The 13,908-nt window shown below is 38.3% G+C and overlaps 1 protein-coding gene across 4 annotated transcripts in view; it reads right to left on the reverse strand.

The window, feature by feature from the left end:
- qkia (QKI, KH domain containing, RNA binding a) overlaps positions 1-13,908 on the reverse strand; it is a 74,107-nt gene that overhangs the window by 50,777 nt on the left and 9,422 nt on the right. For all 4 annotated transcript variants that reach the window (XM_052580015.1, XM_052580014.1, XM_052580016.1 and 1 more), the window contains exon 2: positions 3,345-3,487. In XM_052580015.1, the coding sequence (XP_052435975.1) occupies positions 3,345-3,487 (143 nt within the window). The remainder of the gene's footprint in view (positions 1-3,344; positions 3,488-13,908) is intronic.

Consider the following 13,908-nt stretch of genomic DNA (forward strand, 5'->3'; position numbering starts at 1 on the left):
ATCCGGTGCCAATTTCGATACCTCAGTTTCGATACCGGTTCCTAACGATACTTTTTTCGATACCATATGTTTTAAAATCCATTTCAACATCAACACAAATACATGAAACACAAAACTTTTATTTTTCACCTTAATTAAAACAATTTCTGGTAACACTTCACACTCAGGATAACATTATTAATACAACTGGTTGTGCTTTTTGGATAGGGGTGCGCCATTCAGGGGCGGACTGGGACCAAAAAGTGGCCCTGGACTTTCTGGCCCACAGCAGCCCACCACATCATAACGCAAACGCTCCTGTTTTGATGTCATTTATTAATTTAATATTTAAGTAAACAGTTTGGGGATTTTAACCAATATGGCAACTGATCCTCAGTAAAAAAAAAAAAAAAGAAAGAAAAAAAAAAGAACAACAGCTGTTCATTTAGCGACTCCTAGTGAGCGATACATGCTCATCAAGACACAAACATTCTTCTAGAACTTTGCATTCAGTTATCAGGTCCATACAAATCATGAATGAAATTGAAGTTTATAAACTCAAACGATAGCTTTATGTGCTTTACAGATGAACTTGAAGTCTTTATTCATTCGAGATAGATAATCTTTGGCAAGTTCATGATCCGATTAGTGAACCGATGATTCTTTTGAGTCAATCTTTTAAAATAATTATTTATTTTGTTTAATGAAACCAGTGTGGAAACCAGATCTGAGGTGCAGGGCTCGCAAAATAGCTAGTCCCACGTCCCGAGGCTATTGTGTTTTCCAGTCCAATGGGCTATCGTGAATAGTGATGTAAAATTCCTAACTTGATTCGCGTTGTTCACTCACTTGAAGGGGTGAAACGGATCGTAGCTGATCGTTTGCACTCGTATGTAAATATTGCTGATTCAAGCGTTTTAAACAATTCGCGCGTTCTGAGCTTGCGCTCCCTCATTCAAAGCACGCGCTACGAGCAGCATTTCAGACAGTGCGCGTACAGATAATGAATTCATCTTTCGCATTTCGTAGCTTCTGAATGAACACATACACACAATTATATCAAAATAATTGTCTCTGCAAGTATTCTCGTAAATACAGTCGGTTATGTTTTAAGTGAACGTATACAGTGGCCTGCTGCTTAGAGAAATTCGCTGTACCGGATAAATCTGTCTCTCTCTCTGTTTTTTAGACAACGTGATAGGGGGCCTGTTTCAAGATACGCAATGGAGTAGACCAAACTAAACAGGGAGGGAGGGCAAGCCGGCTTTGGTTGCAATACTCTTATCGCATATGTTGCACTTTGCTGACTCGGCATCCACTTTTATAAAGTGTAGCCACACTTTAGACCTTTTGACATTGTGAAACGGAAACGTTTTGAGAAAAAAACAACTACACTTGTGTTGTGTGACTACGAGTATCTTCAAAAATCCTCCCCGTCAAGTCACGTGGTGGTCGACAGCCATTCACGGCGAATTTAGGTCCTTACATGCACGTATGCTACAAGCTCACACAGACACAGCCGCTTGGCAAAAAAACAAAAAAAACAAAAAAAACAAAAAACACGGCCGCTTGGTTTTTGGAACCGAAACTTGGCACCGAAAGATAAATAATTTTTCGATACTCATAGTATGGAAGTTTTTCGTTCGATACCATAAAGTTATCGAAGTTCGGTACCCAGCCCTAGCCAGTGGTTAAAATTTTTACTTGCCCTGCCAACATTTTCACTGGCCCTGCCACAAAAAAAATTAAATAGTTGCTGTTATCATTGTTTTTCAGTCACTTGGGTATATTTGTAGCAATAGCCAAAAAAACAGAGTCAAAATTACTGATTTTTCATTTATGCAAAAACTCATTAGGATATCAAGTAAATATTATGTTCCATTAAGATAACTGTCCTAGATAATTTTCTTATCTTTTAAATAAAAGAATTAAATTCCTACCGTAAATATATCAAAATCAAATTTTTGATTAGTTGTATGGATTCCTAAGAACTTCATTTAGACAACTTTAATACGGTCTTTCTCAGGATTTTTTTTTTTGCACCCTATTCTGCCCAAATATTGTCCTATCCTAACAAACCATACATCATTGGAAAGCTTATTTATTCAGCTTTCGGGAAATTGACCCTTAAGACTGGTTTTGTGGTCCAGGGTCATATTTCATTTTTGATACCACAGCAAAAATCACTAGCCAAAAATATACGTGTGTGTGTGTGTGTGTGTAGCAGTTAAATGTGTTGGTTTGCACACAGAGAATTGTGTAAGCTTTTAATAAGTCCAAGAATAGAATGATTTTCTTAACTTAAATTTGATTTACAGAACTTTGTGCCGTTTTTCTATCAAACTTGCACTTAACCTTTTCAGAGGCATTTTGTTTTCATAGTTTCATAAACCGATCGTGATTCTTAGTTATAAGATTATCTAACAATATATGTTATCGCAAAATCGCTGTATTCATGATATTATAGTATCGTGAGCCATGTATTGTTATTTGTATCATATCGTCAGTTACCCTACAATCCCAACCCCTACTCTCTTTAAGTCAGTGGCAGTGTGAATGCAGAATTAATTGTTCAAATCACACTGGTGTGATCGTACGCTGCACGGATGAACCAAGTGATCAAAACATTGATCGCACACGTCAAAGGAATGAAACTAATGTAATTTAAAAAATTGCAATTTAAGAATAGAATAAAATTAGTGCTTGAATCATGTTCACAATCTTTAACGAATTATTAAACAGGTTTAGCTTTCACAGATATTATACTTCATGTTTTTGGCTTCTGATTGCAAATGCAGCCAAACTTTGGAGTGCTTAGATTAGTGAGCTTGGTCCAGGCAGATCGCTAGGTCCAGTAATCACAGATGAAAAAAACAACAAAAAACACAATGTAATCAATAGGTGGAATTAGGGCTGGACAACGTGTGTGTGTGTAAAATGGCACAGTTATTTTTTAATATCTGAAAGAACACTATTAACATCAGTCAGTCAAGCTTTATTATGATCAAGTATTATTAAATATGTTTGAATGCATATTAGTCATTTTTTTATGAACATTTTAACTAGACTGGTGGTGGTGCTTTTTGGTCATTTGGTGTTTCTGTAAAAAAAAACCATTAGTTAAAATATCGGTGCAGTGGCCCGATCAGGCAGGTGCAAAATCAGTCTACTGTCCCGAACAACTTTCACCCTGGCCCTGGGCCATAGGGCAGTCCTTATTGTCTAGCCCTGCCTTCTCACCTCTAGATTTCGTCAGACACTGTAACTGTCAGTCATCTGTCACTACACTAGCAGTAAATCACTGTGCTTGACTCTAGCAGCAGCAAAAGACAGAAAAATTTTCAAAGTGCTTGTGTCAGACTTACATCTGGATACTCTTTGACCGGTACAAAGAGTTTCTCCTGTAGATGTACGATGGGTCCCAGTGGATCTGGTAACTCCAGGGGGTGTTTGTCCACCAGACCATTCACTGTGTCATTATACATGTCCTTCCTCACTCTGGTTATCTCTGTGGGTAGACAAAAAGACAAACAGATCAGAAACGGCTGAGTAAGTGAAAAGAAAAATCCAAAAAGGAATGAAATGCACCATTTCCTTTCATTCACACAAGATGCCACATTCTCCCTAAATTCAGCTGCCAAATATCATGAGAAAAAACAACACACATATTTCCAAGTTTCACAGTAAAAGGAAGTCCCGTGCACATACCGAGACCTTTTAAACAGAGACTCTTTCATAGCTGGCAGCTCCAGATGAGGTTAAACTGCTGCTGCCAAAACATGATTAAGCTCAGGATGTCCATCCCTAACACACACACACACACACTCTACTCTCATGCTCATCCCCTCCCCTCACACATAGCGGCTGTGCTCTTAAAACCTAGTGAGCTAAATGAGCTGATATAGTTAGGGTTTGAAACAACCAGATGGCACAGCAAACACACACCTGTTTTGCAACAAAAAGTACTATCTACATTAAGCGGAATTACTTGGGACACAACTATCTGATACCTGGAAAAGTGAAGGAACGTTGGTGGCCTTTTGAAATGGAATGAGCACCAGGCATGCAATACTAGGTGTAGTCATGGTTGTCCAAAACCATACAATGTTCCAAATGTTTTTGAGTAAGTTAGTTTTATTTTTTTTCCCAAATGTTTTTAAAAGTCGTCTCACGAAGAATACATCTATTTGACCTAAAATACAGCAACACTAAAATATTATAATTTTAAATTTCTATTTGACTAAAATGTAATTCATGAAAACGTTAAAACCGTGAACAGAAACGTCAAAGAACGTTTTTTAAAATATAATTGAAAATTACATTTTTAACTTTACACAAAAAAAAAAAATCACATTAAAATTGAAATGATTGAAGATACAAATAAACAGAGTCTGCATGTACGCACTTTGTACAAGACATAATTCAGTACGGACACGTCAGCTGTCTCAGAGCAGTATCAAGAAACAAAAGTGGGATCACAGAATTGCTAGTGCTTACACACTAGAAAAGAAACACTGACAGAGTGTTTGACGACTAGAAAAGTGTAAGATCCAGGTCAGTCTGAAATCAAGTGGGAATAGAGCAAATTGGATTTCCTTAAAGACAACTGGACCAATCCCACTGAAATTCTCATTGGCTGCTGGATGCATATGTAAGAGTAATTTTTGGTTACATGGAACGTCACTTTTACAAACCCTTTGAATTTTTCCCTATACAGCAGTCCATATAGAAGTCAATGGATTTGCAGTGTTCTCTGATAAAGTGCAACTAATGTTCTACAACACTGATATTGTGTGTTTGTGTGTGTGTATTTTATAGGGCCCCAGAATCCTGGGAGTGGTTGAAGAGTGACTCAACACCCAGATCAAAACATGGGCCATGTAAGGATGAAACCTAATCAATAATCACCTTATTCGATAATATTGTCTACCTAAGCCTCACTTCCACCACACACCATCCCTGCCTAGATAACATTGCGGAAATGCACATCATGTTCAATTTGGTTCAATTATTGCCACGTTAAAGTTTGGTTTTACTTTTCATTGGGCTTAAACTAACAGAAAACATTAGCTTTGTTGTTATGTTGGTTTTGTTAATAATTTCCACTCTGTTCTTTTCAAATTTGTGTTTGAGATTTTGTTTTGTGTGAACTGTTGAGGAAAAATAACAGAACTAGGGCCGGGCGATAAATCAGTTTTATCAATTAACTCAAATGTGTAGTTCACATCGATTTGTTTAAATGAAGTCGGTTTTGTTTTTAACATCCGCCGACGCTCCACTCAGGGCTCCCATAGTTCCGAATGGGCTCAAACGTCTGCCATAGAGACATGCTGCTGAGTGAGAGAGATGTTTCGCCCCCTAGGAAATAAGACCACGGCAGCACAAGCACACCCGGCAGAAAGTAACTGACAGCAGTGTTACTCACTGCTCGCCAAGCTTTACTTAAGTGGCTCACATGGCAGTAGATAATACGATAAGATCATGCACTCAATACAGATATTTCACAAAAAATGTAAAACAATTGGGGCTATAACATAACCCATTAAACTCACACCATGGCAGCACTGGGCACGAGTGGCGCGACAATAGAACCCAGTGATGTTGTCTACTTTGGATGCGCTGTGATTTAACACGATCTCCATCAGTAAACTAATGCCTCGTTCTATTTATGACAAAATGTACTGACACTAAGTTCAGATGATTTACAACTGTAGTGTGGTGTTATCAAGTTTAGACAGACATTTAGCGCACCGGGGCGTGGCACGATTACTCTCGTGTCTATTGTAGACAAGGTTAGACAGTGTCTGCTCCATTTACAAATAATATAACATACATATACACACACACACACACATTATATATATATATATAATGGCTGTGATCTCCAGTGGCATTACAAGATATATATATCTCTGCTTAACTTTTATTAAGCTGCGGATTAAAATAGAATAGGCCTATACCTAATTTTTTTTTCTTTGATTAACATTGACTGGCGGCAGCAGCTTCTGTTAATGCACGGATCCAATACACCTTTGTATTCTTCCTCCGCTCTTTACATTCACTTAAGACAGAACCGTTTGTATTTATGAGATATTTTGATATGACTGTGTATTTGACTATTCGAATGTGTAATAATGCGAGAGTGCTCAGTCCATTGTTCAAGAGTGCAGAAGGGAGTTCCATTTCATCTTCTGTCAGTTTAATCTTTTGAAATCACAATAAATGGACATTCATATAATTCGATTCCTGACCTTATCCATCCGATCAGATTTCAGAAATAGGAATAGCTTTTCGATTCCTAGCCCTCCAACTAAATTGTTTCATACATGCATGCAAAAAACCTGTATGGTGACTATGGGGCTATGTAAAAAAAATGTCCAGCTTACTAGGTTTATCATTTGTCCGATACCGTACTGTTGACATCGACACTGTGATACTTACGACACATCGTCGATATACGATAATATCGTTATATATCCAGCCCTATCTCACACATGAAGAAGAGGTGACAACTGCTGTATGTATGTTAGCCACATTTACAGAACTCAATTTATCTTCTTTCTTGACCCGAGCACAACCTCATATTCCTCCACCCTTCTCTTTTTCCATCTCTTGCTTTCTCCTAGTGTCTCTCCTTCCACCTTTCAACACACTACAGCAGGAAGGATTTCTCTCTGTCTCTCTGGAGTAAAAGTGCTGCGTGTCTGCATGTTTAATATTCTTGGACTGCAAGAGAGTAGTTTAAAGTAAAAGCAGGAATTAAAAAATGTAAATATCCTCGACTCCACCAGAAATGGGTCATGAACAAGAAAGCAGTCCATTTAAATCTTTCTGAGGCTCACACAGTATACATACCTCACCATGTGACCTTTCAATACACATCAGAAATAAACTTAAGTGTAAATGATAATCTACGTTATACATGATTTGTATTTTTTGCTGTCTTTGTCACACACATACACACACACCAAATCCTCACACCTAAAAGCACACTTTTAGTGTGCACTTAAAAAAAAAAAAAAAAAGGAGCCAATGAAAAATAGAAACTAAAGTGTTTCTGTTCTTTGGCGGAACGAGAGAGCCACAGTGAAATGCCACATTACCATAAAGTAGCAGCGAGAAAGAGAGAGAGCGAGCGATATCGAGCACATGCCATTAGCAGGCACAAACTCCGAGGTGAGTCCTAATTTCAATGCCCAGGCCGCTGGTAGCCTAATGGTTAAGTACCTTGTTTGCCAGCACAAAGGTCACAGTTTAAACTTTACTAAGGGGTGAGGCAGGAATGTGGAAAAGTAGTGACAACAAATCCTGGTCCATTAAGCAAGACCCTGAGCCCCCACAAATGCTCGGTGGGCAGGCTGCTGTTCTGGGGTCGGTTTTCATGTCAGAGGGGGGTAAAAGTGTTTGTGCAAGTTATGACCGCTCTGGCTTCAGTTTGATAGGTATGCTGATGATGTGCTGTCTGTTCACTACCCATAAATAAACTACAGGTCACTGTGTAGTTATGAAAACACAACATGTGGACTGCCCTACACATTAGGGGTGGGGAAAAAGGTTTACAGGCACATCAATTTATATATATTATTATTATTATTATTATATATATAATAATAATAATAATAATACATTATTTTATCATTTATTCCTATTTCAGCAGCTATTTTTTCAGTCTTCAGTGTCATTTGATCCTTCAGAAATCATCCTAATATGCTGATTTGGTACTCAAGAATCATTTCTATTTAACATTTTGAAAACACTTGTTCTACTTAAAATTTTGGAAACCGATATTCAAGGTATTCAATAATTTATAATGTAAAGAAATTAAAAACTTTATAACTGAAAGATTTACATATATATAAAACAATTCAAAACAACTCTGAATTGTAGTATATGGAGGGGAACACAGGGTGATAGTCATAAAAATGCAAAAGAAAAGCAACTGTATATTTTAAGAATGAAATAAAACCTTTTCTGGTCTGATATTGGCACCATATAAGAAACCAAACCAAAATAATCCTCCACAAAACCAGTGAGCAGGTAAACAAGGTTAAACATCCCGAGACCCTGAATCGGAGGTTGTCTGAACAGACTATTCTTTCTCTCTCCAGTCCTTTCACTGCCAACCCATCCATCAAAACAACCATCCAGTCCTTATGCTTGCTAATATAAGCAACATTACTACCTCAGTAAAGATGAGCTGTAAGTATATAAAAAGGTATATATAAATGCATATAAATGCTATCCATGGCATTGGCAGTCAAGGAATAGAGAGGTCTGAATAAAAGGTAAACAGAAAAAGGCTGATGCAAAGACTGTACTCTTACTGTGAAACCTGCTGCTTTTAGCACTTCAGCAAACATCTGCATCCATCTGTCTGAGGACTAGTTACTTAGGAGCTATTAAACAGACGCTGATAGTAATGAAGCAGGAGTGAAAAGATGCATGTCACATCTTAATAGTTATCCGTTAAAGAGACGGTTCACCCAAAAATTTAAATTATGTTATTAGTCAATCATCCTCATGTAATTCCAAACAACTTCATTCAAAGGAAGATAATATTCAAGGGGGGAAAGTTGTTTTGAATCCGACTAATTTTTATTGTATGGACAAAAATAAAAAATATATTTTGCATTCATCTGTCATTTGGATTCCTGCATTATGTCAGAAGGGAATAGCGGCTGTGATATTTAAATACACCAATATTGTTACAGTCAAGCACATAAGTGTTTCAAATATTGGAACAAAAGTGTATAAACCTCAGCACAGTGAACAAGCCTTGGTTTCAAGGGTCTGAATTTCCCATTTCTCTTAAAAAACCCTTAATTGATAAGGAAGGGAGCATGTAGCGGAGCGAACAGCGAGAGAGAGTTTAAAGAAACGGTGATTCCGCTTGGTACTTTAGTAGATGTTACACAAAAGGATGGAGAGTGCTCAAAGCTCTTTAAGATTAAAATAAAAGAAAGAGGTGCTTGAGATGAAAGTCTGCTGATGTACAAGTTTTTCCACTTTGAAGCATTGCACTTCAGCTATCATAAAGCACAGCTAGTCTCTGCAGCCACAAGATTCCTGCTTAATGCATTCTATGCTTTATTCAAGCTGCAAACAACTTTCTCAACAGACAATTCAATTCTGCACTTACATTCCAAACTGAGAAAAGAGGGGGCTCTTTTGGGGGAAAAGAAAGCAGGGCCTTTGGAAAGTGTGTACATTTCTTATCAAATGTCCACACCTCTTTTTGAAAGAGTAAAATCCTTGGCCTCCAAAACCAGAATTCAGTATATTTCACTGCTGACGGCCAGCAAGTAAAAATCCTTTCAGAAATGTTTGCTTCATGCATGAATTCTGTGAACTCAGCACTGCATTTCATGTTTTGCCAGGGAGAATATTTTCCTGCAGCATTAATATGGCTCTTCCAGAAAAATATGCTGTGGAGTAAAGAGATGCAACAGCTTGTCAAAAATCAGGTGATGGGAGCTTGTTTATTCAGGTACAACATGCAAGAGACTTTCAATTTCCTTGAAGCAGTCCAAATTTGATACTGCGAAGAAAACAAAAAACAAATATGCTATAAAGAAATTCATACTGTGAATAATAAATTAAGTTCAGCACGTACAGGTTCTGGTCATATAATTAGAATATCATCAAAAAGTTGATTTCACTAATTCCATTCAAAAAGTGAAACTTGTATATTATATGCATTAATTACACATAGACTGATATATTTCAAATGTTTATTTCTTTTAATTTTGATGATCATAACTGACAACTAAGGAAGATCCTAAATCCAGTATCTCAGAAAATTTGAATATTGTGAAAAGGTTCAATATTGCAGACATCTAATGCCACTCTAATCAGCTTATTAACTCAAATCACCTGCAAAGGCCTTTAAACGGTCTCCCAGTCCAGTTCTTTAGGCTACACAATCATGAGGAAGACGGCTGACTTGACAGTTGTCCAAAATACGACCACTGACACCTTGCACAAGGAGGGCAAAACACAAAAGCTCATTGCAAAAGAGGCTGGCTGTTCACAGAGCTCTGTGTCCAAGCACATTAATACATAGGCAAAGGGAAGGAAAAGATGTAGTAGAAAAAAAAAAAAGTGTACAAGCAATAAGAATAACTGCACCCCGGAGAGGATTGTGAAACAAACCCCATTCAAAAACGTGGGGGAGATTCACAAAGATTGGACTGCAGTTGGAGTCAATGCTTCAAGAACCACTGCACACAGACATATGCAAGACAAAGGTTCCAGCTGTCACAATCTTTGTGTCAAGCCACTCCTGAACAACAGACAGCGTCAGAAGCATCCAGGACTGGACTAAGTTCAGCAACCAGCTCCCGCTTCTTTTCCCATTTTCGATTTATCTGAGAGTGACGCGCTGCCAAGATGGTGAGATTTGAGCTTAAAAAAAATGCTCTTCAGAAATCGACGGTGATGTCACGGACACTATGCTCATGTTTTTATACAGTCTATGGTCCATCCCCACCAGGAAATAACTAGATAGACTGTACAATAAAAGTACTATCAATTCTAATTTTAACAGGGGTGAGAAAAGTAGTAAATAAGGGTGAGAAAAGTAGTAAATAAGAAACTCAAGTATTGTCAGTGAGCACTGACTAGTCCCAGTGTTATTAACTTTTATTCCAGTTTCTCCATGTTAACTGACAAGAGGCCCAAAGTAAAAACTGCTCATAGAACCAGATTTTCACAGAGACTGTGTTCTGTAAATATTAGAGCTGAATTTCATACATAAACATTCATTATTTTGGGCAGTGCCTCGGCTCCCTGTCAGGAGGGGGAAAAAAAGAATAAAGACCTCTGCTTCTGAGAAGGAGGAAGGGAGAGGTGAAAAAGTCAAACACAGAAGAAGAAAAATCTCTGTCTCTCTCATTCAGAGCTTACATGGTTGGGGCCGCCACACACCAACTCAAATGTAATCAGTTACCAGAGACCGAGCTACAACACTCCCACTGAATCCTACAACCTACAGAAAAGAATTTACTGAAAGGAATTTAACAACTCCGTTTAAAGTTTTCACTGAGTTTGAACATGACACATGAATCCTTAAAGGTTCACCCAACAACACCGATTACTTTGCCTCAGTTTGTACATTGTAGTTTTTTGTTGTTGTTTTCTGTTTGATTGATATTTTGAATAATGTTTTGGCTGATTTTGCTGAGCATTTTCTCAGTAATTACTTGTATGTGCACAGAAAACTAGGTTTGGAACATCTTGAAAGTGATTCAAGTACAACAGCGTTTTCATTTTTGACTAAGCCATTCCATTAAGTATTTATATTAGATGTTTTAGTGAAGAATTAATGCAATGTGTTTTTTTTTTTTTATAAATGCTGAACAAGATCCAGGTCTGAATTCCAACATTCGAGTGCTCCTTGCACCCAGTGCTCAATTTGTGGGGGTTATGTCTGCAAAGTGTCACACTGTAATTGTTCGCCTCAATTCAGTGGAAGTGCTGGCCGATGCTGAAAGCTTCCTGGATGAGCACCAGCATCAGTTCAGTGGAAAAGAGCTAGAAAAGGCAGAGGTGGGGGCTCTCAAATGAGCACACAATCACTGAACACTCTAGAATGCATGAGAGGCTGGTTAGTCAAGTTTACCAACACCTACACACACACACACAACTTCACTAAAAGACTATTAAACACCAAGATTTGGAAGCACGCAAAAACTCACAAACAATTCCCAGATTCGGATTTTGATAGGAAAACAGAGTGCTTTGTTTTAAGCCAGGGACTGAATGGAAAAAGTGATGGTTCCAAGTACTTCTACAGTTCTCACCAGCCACGAAGGAACACATCAGCTGTATTACAAACTTGAACACGTCATCAGATGGTCAGGAGGTAGAGGGGAAAGGCATTTTAGAAATAGAAATCCATTTCAGAAAGAGCCTACATGTCTGATAACAAACAGGTCACAAAGATTATACATATCCCTACCAACAACAACAGGTGTTTCGGAGTTATATGTAATCAGAAAGACTGAGGATTAAAAGATTAGAAAGCTGGACATTAGTAGTGGAATGAACCTGATCCCTGACCTAACACACGCTCCGATCTCTCCTTCATCTCACTGCGCATTCCCAGATTGTCCTGCTGCAGTCCGGGTTTCCGCAGAGCCATTATGAGGAGCTAAATTTAGCAGGGAGGCTTGTCACACTTGATGATATGGTGCAGGGTTATAGAGTAGAGCTGTTGGGGAGGGGGTGGGTCTGGGTTATCATTCAGGATGAGAGCACAACACAGTTACTGCGGTGGTTTAATGGCTGCCCGACAGGGCGCAGGGTCTAGCCACAGCCTGTAGATTACGCTTACACCCAACCCATACGCTACACAGGGAATCCAACAGCTTTAAAGTCTATGGTTACAAGAAGAGGCTGGTTACAGCTGGTCTGTTGAGAAGCAGGTGAGTTCGGGACACAGAGGAACAAAAGAACTGACACAGCCCGGCCGATCCAACCAAATACACATGAATGCACAGGCCTTTTCTCCTGTATCACTATTCAGCAGTGGTGCTGCTGTTGAATCACTGATGCAAAATTATTTCGTTTTTGGAGTTATGAGTTTGTAGTTTAAAATAAATTTGACTGAAGAGACACCATGACATGATACCAAATAAATAAATAAATAGACAACACTGTCTGTCTATTGCATTATTTTTACTGGATGCATTTTACTTGTACTAGAATTATACATTTTGGATTTAAAATAAATAAAAATCTGTGGCTTTTTAATTAGGAAAAATGTAAACCAATACTTTTCTTTTTCTCAAAGTACAATGAGCAGGCAGACCAATATGCTTCAAGGACTTTGTTCTCTCTCAGACTTACTCAAACACACACACAGGCAGAACAGATGTTTCTGAAATTTAAAGAGGTTGTAGTAGAGATAAGAGAAACTGATCATACGATTAAGAAATTTACAGATAATTCACTTAACTTGCCATATGAATTTCTGACTGTACGCCAACTGTGCACACATACTCGAACAAGGGAGCTTCAGCAGGATGTGGATCAGAGGAATAACAGGAAGTAAACAGAGGATGCTGAACTGGTGCAGGAAGAAAAAGCCATCCATGTTTTAACAGACCATCAACTGAGTGATCAAGACTTCCTGAGAGTGTGTGACTGTTCAGAAAAGAGGACCATGTTCATATCAGTAACAGGCAACATGGAAAAAATATACTCATATCATGGTTTATACTGAAGACTAGTATGACGATTCAGTTGGGCATTAATTATTTATTAATTCCTCAGGAATGCCTTCATTGACAGACCCCCCCCAACACACACACACACACACACAGAGAGAATGCAGTAAACTTGCTAAACAATGACAGGAAGAACTGAATGCTCAAGCAGGAAGGAACCAGTCAGTAAATGTGCTTAGAGTAGATAACCAAACACCTCTTTCCATTTCCTCCTGGACCGAACACCTCACTTATCCTCCTGAAACATGCTAACAAACTTTATTAGCATGAAGAAAAAAGAAAAAAGAAAAAAAAAACACAAAGATCAAAATGGTGGTCTTTGTTCCCTTTTCCATTAAAACTGAACTCATTCAAAGTTTTCTTTAAATAACTCACTGTGGTGTTGAAAACACCAATATCAGCACTAATCGCTCACTAGTGGTGTGAAGGAAAGCAGAACTGATTTGATTCTGTGGTTTGGGATCTGATGAGGTGGTGGTCAAAAGCTAGCCATGCAAAACTCGTCAGCACGCGTCTGCATTGAACTAATCTTCCTCTTCGTAATTTCTTCTTTTTTCCTGTCCTCTAACAGTGCGAGATGGAGTGGCAGGGCTGCATTCCTCTGCTTTTAATTAGCAGGAATGAGGGCAGCCAATGACAAGGACCATTTACACCAGTGAACGAGAGAGAAAGAGATCTCAAGGTGCTAGTTTCACTATGC

The sequence above is a fragment of the Carassius gibelio genome, chromosome B17 (genome assembly GCF_023724105.1).
Source record: "Carassius gibelio isolate Cgi1373 ecotype wild population from Czech Republic chromosome B17, carGib1.2-hapl.c, whole genome shotgun sequence".
NCBI classification, from domain to species: domain Eukaryota; kingdom Metazoa; phylum Chordata; class Actinopteri; order Cypriniformes; family Cyprinidae; genus Carassius; species Carassius gibelio.